This window comes from Harpia harpyja, chromosome 3 (assembly GCF_026419915.1).
Source record: "Harpia harpyja isolate bHarHar1 chromosome 3, bHarHar1 primary haplotype, whole genome shotgun sequence".
Lineage (NCBI taxonomy): Eukaryota > Metazoa > Chordata > Aves > Accipitriformes > Accipitridae > Harpia > Harpia harpyja.
This window is the reverse complement of record NC_068942.1, coordinates 11,819,675-11,830,641: the sequence shown is the minus strand read 5'-3', so window position 1 is coordinate 11,830,641 and position 10,967 is coordinate 11,819,675. Positions and strand designations below refer to the sequence as shown.

Sequence of the window (10,967 nt, the reverse complement as noted above, 5' to 3'; positions counted from 1 at the left end):
TTCTTTTTTTTTTTTTAAACCAGTATCTGGTCTACTCTTCAGAAATAGTTACAGAGCTAACAGCAGACGGGTTGTTGAAGAATATCTGTGTAGCCTGACTGAGATTACAGTGAAAATCTAAGAATTTTTCAAGTTTTTTGGCCTCCAATTTTCTCTTTGTGTGGAAATAAATGACAGAAGAGAAAACTGGTGACATTTTGAAGTCTCTTTGGAAAGAAAGAACAATTTAGCAACATTATTATTATAGACTGTAACACACTTACGAACAGCATGTAATATAAGCTTTTTAATAATATTTGACTTAATTACCCAGATTACTGTCTCTTCAGTATTTCATGGTTATCACTGAACACCTTCAATTTACATTCTTAAATAAGTTACTGTGTAAATAAAGTATGCTCAGAGTTCTTGTATGTGCACAGTACTTACATTTAATTACAGATGATCTGGATATGTTTATAGGTGCAAAATACATTCAAATTGTTTACAGGAAATAAGCTTAACTAGCACTAACTCTGGAATCTAAATGTTCACAACAGCACCAACAGGAGCTCAGCTATTTATTTGAACATGCTTTTCAAAATGTACTTTGGAACGCAGTAGAAATGAAATTCAAAGAAATGCCAAAAAGAGGGAAGCACAGAAGATCAAAACTCCATAGCAGGCTGGATCAATAAAATATTAAACTGCAGTTCTTAAATGTAAGTACTACACCAAGTAGTAGTCTGGTTGGTCTTAAATGGTGTTAAAGCCCTTGTTTTCTAAAGGAGACAGAAATAAGCATTTTGCCTATTCAATCCAATCAAGATTTAGGCATCGTGCTATAAAAGCAAACATATCTGACACTTCTTCTATAACTTTAGCAGTTGGCTTTCCTGCTCCATGCCCAGCCTTGGTGTCAACATGGATGAGAAGTGGATTGGTTTGTTTACGGCTTCGGCCCACAACATATTGCAGAGTAGCGATAAACTTCAGTGAATGTAGAGGGACCACACGATCATCATGGTCTGCTGTGAGAAGCAGCGTAGAGGGGTACTGGATGCCATCTTCTTCTGGTAGTTTGATATTGTGAAGCGGAGAGTACCTGAGAAGAGCATGCAAGTATTTACACTTTTTTTCCTCAAGACTCAACAAGAAGGTTCTCTCATAGAGAAATCGTCACAGTGGCATTTGATAGCACTCAGAATACTCAGTTCTCAGTTGCATAAATCAGAATTGCACTACTGGCAACTGATACGTGGTAGTGGCCACAGATCTCTGGCTCTCAAATGTGAAGCAAGTACACTTCTTTAATTTCAGAGAAGCATATGCATACGTCTCACAGAAATGCCAAAAATACCAGGAACGGGCAACAGGGAAACTGCAGCAAAAGCTGTCAAATCCACAGCAGGATCCATCCTGCTGGGAAACAGCGAAATTGAGACTTTTTCCCAGCGTATGTATATAGTCCAGGTCTGCACGTGGATGGCTTCTTCATGCAAATTTGGAAACAGTCTCTGATGGTAAGCCAGAAGTGCTGTACAGTTATTAAATTTGCTCCCTCCAATATTTAGGCCACCTTTGGACACGAACATAACTCTGAGGGAACAACATGCAGGAAACTGAAAGGAGAACTGTAAGTTTTCCTGCTTTCAATAGATGACCTTGATTCCTATTTTTTGAGCAGTGAATAATCTAACTTTCAAAATTTGCTTTCTTTGCAGGAGAATTTACATCTTTTAGCTGCTGTAACATAAAAGGTGTATCTACATATCTCAACACAAAATACTCTCTAGCATTAGAAATTAACCATAATAGTAAGTTACACAGAATTCCATCTAACCATTTCATACTTCATTTAGAAAAGCTACACCTAGGAAGAAAGTTACATTCCTTAAATCAAGAATAGGATACTATTTTTTCCCCCTATTTCATGACAGAAAATACAGAAGGAAATTTTGCTTTATTTTTGAATGAATTTCCCCACTTGGAGAGGTAGCCATTAAGTAAGTCCAAAATTATTTTTAAGAACACATGACAATATTTGAACGTCTAGCCTAACAGATTCCTGGCTTCCTCATTTTCATCTAAGGAACAACGTAAGTGAATTTGCAGACTATGACTCATTTTGAAAAGAAGTTAAATGATAGTCACTACACACTACCATTTGCCTTATGCATTTTTTGGGTATCTCTAAAGGCAACACCTAAGCAACATTACAGATATATCTTCCTACATTGGATAAGCAATTGCCAGCTGTTCAAAAGGAGGCACAGAAATACTTCAGGTATTGCCATATAAGATGTTTCTAAAATTATGCATTGAGATTTTGTGAGTAAGCATGTGTGTAAGTAGGTATGGAGTGACTACTTCCCCCAGATGCATTTCTCCTAATCACAGAATGAATTTAAAACTTTGCTTCTACTTCACCTCTTCAGAATACCTCAATTCACAGATGTGCAGGCAGTGTCCAAAATCATGGAGATTATTTGGATCATTTTTATAACAGTTAATCTTTTATCTAAGTTATCTATTGATAAAAGATGAATTATGAAATTTGTTAATTGTTTTGTGCACTGTGTTTACAAAAATGTGTTTGCCACTGAAAGCATAAATTGGACAACTGGAGGTTTTGAAACAATCTAATTACAACAGGCCCAACTGATCATCTAGTATTCGGACTTGACATTGATTTTTTTTTTTTTTTTTAATAAAGCTTTAGATCAAGTTAGATCTCAGTGTACTTGTAGCACATGTACTTTTTAATATCTAAACACTCTATTAAATTTCAGACCAGCCAAATTGTTTAGCGTGTCTGAAGCATTCTCCTAGAATGTCAATCTTCATTATTAAAGGAATACAAATGCAATAACAGAAAATGAGGTTCCAGAAAAATGTTTTTAAATGATGGCACTTATTCTAACACACTCATTATTAGCCATATCCAATGTGCAGATCATTTCTGTTCTTGCACTGCTGTCTCTCCCTCTCTTTTTTTTTTTTTAAATAATCTTTCCAGACATTTCAGCAAGGAGTTAAGAAATGAATTAATATCCTGTTATGGTCTACTGCCATTCAATTCCTACAGATAAATCCCATCCACATTGTATAATATAATTCACAATGCTGATTGTCTCTCCCCCATCATAAAAAATACAATTTATGTAGTGGTTCACTTGAGAATACGCTGTTGTGAGAGTCTAAAGGAGTCATTATTCAGAAAGAAAACCTTATGAGTTGTTAAAGCTGCTAGTACAACAAGGTCTTAGAAAATATGACCAGTTGACTCAACAGGGCTTTGAAGATAAGTCTTTCATGCAAAACTGACTTGTAAGGAAATGCTGAACTCCCCAAATCCAGTGTGGGAAAGGATGAAATAATTCTTAGAATAGCTATTGATCATGACAACCTGGAACCATTGAGCAGACTATGCATTTTAACAACCACAGAAGTATTTAAAGGCACTTACTTGCACAGCCATTCAAACTGCTCTTTACAGTCAGAGCAACCATAGTCAGTGGTCCACGCATGGCCAATGGTGTACTTGTGGAACTTGAGCATGTCCATCACTCCCACTTGGGCAATAGCACAACCAAATAGGTCAGGGCGCTGGTTTGCACAGGCAGCTTCAACAGGAAAACAACTCTATTAGTATTCATATTTTAAAGAATTCAGCTCAGCAGTGAAAGGTCCACTGCCCAGTTCATGAAAGACCAACTTCCAAAAAGCTGTCTTTTATAAACGAGGTAAAACTGTTAAGTTAAAACAATGTGAGAAGAAATACAGATTACCATATAATACCAGAAAACTTCAGTATAAAATATCTGATATAAACCTAATTGCACTGGGAGAAGACTGCCAGTGAATATGAAGTCAAATAGGCTTTTAAGCAAAACTGAAAGCAAATAAACAAATGGATAAAAATTATAACTCCCGAAGATGGTATGTTCAAAAGAACTTAAAGAGCTATTTCCCTGTTCTTCAGGGAAACATGCTGTTCTTTGAAAACTGCCTTCCAAACTAGCAAATTGGGTTTAGAGGAGAAATGCAATTTTAAAATACATGAGCTTTTGGACTACTGAATTGAAGTTTCCTAAACCATTCACTGTCTAAACTTTTAATATTAGTATCAACAAAGAAAAAGGCATTGAGGAGCAAAAGCCCTCCATTTATTGATGAAAGTTTTCTTCCATAATTACTGTGTAAACCCCTATGAAAACAGTTTTGATAAAAGCAGACTACTACAAAATTAGAGGAATAACCTCATCTTAATAAAGCAAATTACTGTTGTATTTTCTTTTTTTATGATTTCCACCTTCCTACTACTGGAAGGGACAATTCCTTTAAGAATAATGCTTGCCTCATGTTTTAAAAATAACCACAGTAGGCCCATCTAGCTCAGTGTTCAATTTATAAGAGTGGCAATTGACAAATGCTCTGGGAAAAGGCATTGAGCAAATACTGGGAGATATTTGCTGTACATTATCAGCTTTTGAACTAGTTGTTTAGGTTTTCCCTAAGCTGGAGTTATCTCCAGCCATTCTGTTGAACAGCCATCAAAACACATATTCTCCGTAAATACATCTATTTCCTTTCTTAATGTTTATTCATCTAGTGTTCATCATACCCTGTAGCAGTAAGTTCTCCAATTCCAATTTCTGTTGCTTGATTTAAATCTGTTGCCTGGTGATTTTACAAATTCCCCTGCTTTTTTTTTAGTTTTAAGAAATAAGAGCACTGAGATTTTCACATAAGTACTACAACGGATCCCAGAATGCCTTTCTTAATTCAGAACTAATCACTGTGCATCCAGACGTAGGTATACTCTTTCCCAAATTCTTGTATCTCCTCATTTTTGCCCATTGCAAAAATGGATCATTTATTCCCATTCTTTGCCTCCTGCTAACCAGGATATTGCTATGACACAACCTTGCTGCCAGCTCAGCAAGAACTTTCTTGCATAGCCTTATGCAATGGACCTTGTCAAAAGCTTTTGAAAATCCAAGAATAACTCCTCACCCAGATCACTGTCACAAGCACCATATGCTGCCTGACTCCTTCAAATAGCTCTAATAGATGTGCAAGATGTAACTTCAGCCTGCAAAACTCTTCCTTATATGTCAGCTATTATTTATTGGTTTCAATAGGTTTGCCCATTAGAGAAGTGAGATTTACTCATCTGCAGCTTGTGGATCACCATGAACCATTTAAAAATTGGCATTATACTTGCCCCCTTCTGTTCCTCACATATTCAGGCTTAGTAGCCTGCAATTTCATATTGGAGCTCACTTAAGATCTTGCATGTGCACCATCTGGTCCTGGCAACACACTACTTTTCATTTGATTGATTTATTCCAAAACTCTTCTGCTGATGCTTCAGCTTGAGTCAGCTCCTCAGAGTATTCCCCATGGAGAGAGACTCTGGTGCAAGGGAACTCCCCATGCTCTTCAGGAGGGAACATCAGTACAAATAGACCATTTAGTTGTTCTGTTTTGCCATTATCTTTCTTTAGTGATGCTTTTACACCTCACTAACCTGTAAGTCCCACAGATCCTCTGGCCAGCTTCCTGCTTCTGATGTGCATAGAAAGCTTTCATTGCTAATCTTTATATTGGAAGCAATTTGCTCATCAGTCTCCTGTGGTCCGTCAGTCCCTGTCAGAGTTTACGCTCTACCCTATTTTCTTCATTTGAACATGATTTCTACTTTCTGAAGCATGCGATTTTACTTCTGGTTATCTCTGATATGTGGCTATGCTAACTCTTCCTGGGTCCTTTCTGAGCCATCTTCATAAGGTATATACAGTGCCTTAAATAGCTGCCGCGTACAGGCTCTTTATCCTTTTAACTGAAGCTTTTGATCAGGTCCCTCCCCTTCACGTCATTTCCTTTTATGAACATAAATTATATTCCGGTAGGAAAGAAAGCCAAAACAACTATCATTAACATTAATTTTAATACTCTTTATTGCAGAGTGTCTCTTGAAGCACTGTTTGTTGCTCAGGTTTTTATAAAAAATTGCTGCTCTTAGTTCCCCAAATAGTTACTTCAGTAAGAAACCACTTATGGAGACACTCATCCATTCCCACTGCACCCCTTTAATTAGCCATAATACTTAATTATATGCATTAATAAACTGTAACCTGGAACAACAATTTATTCGTGAATTCTACTCCTTTACACATACTTTGAGCTTTAAAATTCAGTACGAAAGCAAGATTTCAAAACCTCAGAACTGTTTGCCTAAGCAAACATGAGAGGTCAAACACTGTATTTGCATGAAGGAGGTTTTCAGCTCACAGCTGTGCTGTTCTACTTAGCTTTGGGATCACACTGCAGGACAAGGAAGTCTTGTTTTTCAGTTGAATGAGGCACTCCTCAGAGACACCTCCTGTTAGTCAGACTAAAAGGAAATAGCATTTTGGAAGGGTGACAATACTCTTCCTTGTCAGTTTTTTCTTCAATAAATGAGAACTGAGGAAATCTGGCAGTGGGTCCTTGCACTTAAAGTATGAGTTATGCTCTCTAGTGTTGCATGAACAACTACTGCAAAATTTAGTTCTGCTTTGATGAAACAGCACTTACAAGAATTTCCTAAATTCACCTAATGCCACCCAGTCAAGGAAAATCCCTATCTGGCTCATCAAGAGCATGGAAATCCAGCTGGATTGTAATCCATCTGCAAGTGCAAGGGAAGGTTTCTAACAAGAGATTTTTCAGAGCAGGGAGGTCTAGATTCCTAACACCTGCCTCCTACAGGAATGATGTATGCTCTGCAGATGTCACTTGCTTCCCCTTACCTAAACAAGGAGCCCAGTTGACTTGTTCAGCCAGAAACAGAGGTTTTTTATGACTAAAGCTGGGTAGTATGAATCTCATCCTGACTGAAACTGAAGTCCATGTAACCATAAAATAGTATTTTCAGAAGCTATGTAACATGTTGAAAGTTTAACTGCATTTCCAAATACACATTTACGCTCACATAAAATTGACCTGGGCAATGCTTGCACTCCCAGTGGTGTGCAAACCCTTTAATCCTTTACCATATTTATCCATTTCTACTGCTGCTCTTATTTACAATGCACAAATACCTCCTGCCACCTGTAACCAAGAAGCATATAAGCAGAAAGCAAAAATACAACTTTACATGTACTTGTTATTTATCTTTAAAACAATTGCTTTTTAAATATAAGAATGCAGGAATAGCCAAGATGGCTTAGACCAAAGATCTGTATAAGTCCAAATCCTGTTTCTTATGCTGGATGCTAGTTCACTGAAAAATAAAAAAATCAATAGAGCCAGCATTCAGCAGCAGATAAATAGGGAAGAGTATAAAAAGAAGAGCAAGCAAAGAGTGGGCCTAGTAAACCTGCTTATTTTCTACAAATCAGTGGTTTATGAACTTGAAATGCCTTTTTTTTTCTTCTCGAGTAGCTCAACTCTGTCATACTGTCACATGCCTTTTGTGCTATTTAAAAAAAAAACAAACCAACCCCAATATTATTCATTTGCATTTCCTTCTCCTTTCAAAATTGAACAAAATCACCTTCATTTTTCTTCTACTGCTGTCAGATACAGGGATTTAATCAGGAATAAATTTTGTAGCTCTTTAAATACTGCTTAGACTATGAGACATTTTTGTGACAAGCTTTTCTGTTTGAAAGGAGGCTATTAATTTCCTTGAATTTAAGAACACAGCAGTGAATTATACGTGAACAAGATGCATTTGTAAAAAAGTACTACATTTACACAGTCCCTCAAAAGCTCATGACTTTTTCAAGTAGCTGTACTTGTATTTTACGTTTCTCACCAGAGAAATTAATGATTTTATCTGTGGTCATGCTTTAACTACACAGTGAAAGTTAGAGTCAAATTGTTACGTGTCCCTGTACAAACACTTTAAACACAGAACTGTCATGTTTTCATTTGTCCTCTAAGAACAAGAATGCATGACTACAGAAAGAGTGATCAAGAAACTCTGACGGAAGGATTGCAGGACATGGGATTCTGGCTTATGCTACAGACCACACAAAGTTTCCCAATGCTACATAACAGATTTCTGGTTATTCAGTGATTTGTAATGGTTAGCCTTAAGAAAGAAAAATCAAACCATGAATGTTTTTTAAAGCATTCTTACTTACTGTGTGATTCTACCACAGGGTTAGCTCTACCACACAAGACAGTAATTTTAAGTATGGCTTTTAACAGTCAGCCTTTGCCAGAGACTGCAGAATCCCTATGTCCTATGCAAACAGCAAATGAAGAACAATTGTATATATTTAACACCTGGTATATAATAATGCATTGACATTCTGGCAACTTATGAAAAAAAGGATCTCATAAATTTTTATTTGGTTACTTTGATAAACCCAGCACCAAACCCAGGAAATAATATGAGCAGTTCTTACCAACTAAGAGGCCCCCATTTGAGCCTCCATTAATAGTCAACTTCTTTGGAGATGTGTAGCCTTCCTTGATGAGGTATTTGGCAGCACACTGAAAGTCATCAAAGCAATTTTGTTTGTTGGCCAAGATACCACCTAGCACACAAATAAAACAAATCAGTTGATGCCATAAAATCCATTTGATACCATCTCTTCAGAAAAACATGTGTGCAAAAATACCTGGGAACAATTCCAGTTTCATGAACATTTTAATAATTGATGCAGCTCAGAAAGACAGCAAAAATGAAAGATTCTTTCAACACAGAGAGGGTATAAGATGGTTCTGTCGATAATTCTAATGCTTTCAGAAACTCTGAATAATACATACCTATACTGTAGAGTGAGTGCCAGGTAATGTTCCTAACCAGTAAAATTAAAGCTAAAAGCTCTGCATTGCAAAATATGTATAAAATGACCACATACAATCCACTTGAGGTTAGATCTAATGGGACTTTAACAGCATTAAACTCAGTGACAGTTTCTTAAGGCAATAAAGCTTCAGCTTACAAAACAAGCTATATAAAATAAGCACTTCTAATTTCCTGGACTTAGAATATGTGGCTGGTAATTTTTTTCTATTAGTTGTTTTCAAATCAGATGATATATATCTACAGTCAAAAAGGGACTTCAGAGTTGCATCTTGGTTTGAAATTTTATTAATTAACTATCAATATGGAAATGCTTAAGATGCTGCCATCCTGTTGAACAAAATTCCAAATATGGTCAGATGTACGAGGAATAAATCATGACTGAAAATATAGGTCCAGATGCCATCATTGGTAAGACTTCCAGTTCTCAAAACAAAAAATTTTGCAGGGCAGGATAGGGAAGAAAAAGGATGGTTTTGCCCTACAATCTTTCAACTATTTGAGCAGAAGAATATCAGCCTAGAGAACTCACAGTTGACCAAATCTCATAATCTTCCTGCTTTAGATGCTTGTTTGGCAAGAGACTAAAACTGGCTTCTCCTTGAAGGTTATTCTACCTTAAGACCTGGTATGTTCTTTCTCAGGCAATTAAATGCTAGTAAGAAATGGGAACTAGAAAGAAAATTCTCATATTCATGTCGCAAAGGCTGTGATCCAGCCAGGTAAGAGGGGCTCAGTGGATGCAGAAGTGGAACTCCATTTCCCTCTACTTTGTTTAAAAGCTGGATGTTTATTTTAAGCTAATTGCCTAAGCTTCCCACTATGGTTCAGGAACCTCCAGGACAATGAATTCTACCCTAAAATAAGTTGAGAGGAGCTATAACCTGGAGGGGTGTCTTTATCTCCATTGTCCATCCAGTTTACACTGGATGCTTCATTTCTATGTTGCAAAAGTTTGGTAAGACATTTAGCCACACAGATCTTGTAGAACTGGGACCAGTACCTTTTTTGATTTTTTATTTTTTTTAACAGATACACATCATTCTCACATTAACAAGACAATTGAAGAGACATACTGGGACAACAACAAAGTCTTCAAACGTGTGGCAATAAAGGAGAAATAAATCTTGCTCTTTGCTCAAAGCTCTGGTCTGGTGTAAGGTCAGAATCTTATCTATACAATTAAACCTAAGTAAACAGACTTCTGTAATTGCTTCTGGAATTAACAAAGAACAGATATGTATCTTATTATGCATCTGCAATAAAAGACTTGGGTAAAAATTAAGCAGGAAATAGGTGGACCAAAGAAGCATTACCATATTAAGATAAATTTTATTAAAACTTATTACAAACCAATTGGCAAATTAAAATTAATGAAGGATACTTCATCTTTAGCAATAATATCCTGTATCTGCAAGCATATATCGCTTCTATTTATGAAACTATTACATATTTAACTCAATTGTGAGGAAATGACCCAGACAAAAAGTTACTGCAGATGAAATAGTAAAACCAAGATGTAATGATCTGGGAATACCGTTCTGTTTGATAAAAAGTTATTATGGATTACTCCCATGGCAAATTGCTGCATCATAAACACCACTGTTTTGATGCATTTGCCTTGCTCACAACATCTCCAGCAACTTATCCACCAGATTCTTGGGATATGAATAAGGCGTCACCATTAAATAATGATGGGTAAGTTACAGAGATGAGTAGGACTTTTTCCAGCTTTTTCCTCTGGTGAAGGGATGCAGAAAATTGTCAACAATAAGGTAACTGGACAATCAAAGGATTAAGATGAGGATTGGATGGGAAAAACGTGGAGAGAAATACATAGTAAGAAAAGGGGAAAAGAGATTGACAAGGTTTTGTAGTGAGTGACTTGGTTTCCCTGCAGCATAAAAGTCAGCTTAAAAAACCCCAAAAGGTCAAATGCCTGCCTCCAAGAATTAGGACCCCTAAGAGAATGTGGAGGGGAAGACACATCACTGCACTTCTGGAGCTGATTGTTTTCATATGAACTTCAATCACATTCATGAAATGTAAAGAAGGGTCTATTCATTAGTTGTGCAAAAACAATCTAGAAGAGTTAAATTCTGAATTCAAAAGTTCACACCTTCTGTACGGTTCTGCGAATGGTTTGGGGTTTTTTTTTGTGTGATACCAATAGAAT

The 10,967-nt window shown here is 36.6% G+C and overlaps 1 protein-coding gene across 2 annotated transcripts in view; it reads right to left on the bottom strand.

Annotated features, from left to right (window-relative positions):
• Window positions 1–264: 264 nt before the first annotated feature.
• Window positions 265–10,967, bottom strand: part of PREP (prolyl endopeptidase) — a 113,305-nt gene continuing 102,602 nt past the window's right edge. For both annotated transcript variants that reach the window (XM_052781412.1, XM_052781413.1), the window contains exons 13-15: window positions 8,388–8,519; window positions 3,449–3,605; window positions 265–1,084 (exon numbers count right to left, since the gene is read on the bottom strand). In XM_052781412.1, the coding sequence (XP_052637372.1) occupies window positions 790–1,084; window positions 3,449–3,605; window positions 8,388–8,519 (584 nt within the window). In that variant the 3' untranslated portion in view covers window positions 265–789. The remainder of the gene's footprint in view (window positions 1,085–3,448; window positions 3,606–8,387; window positions 8,520–10,967) is intronic.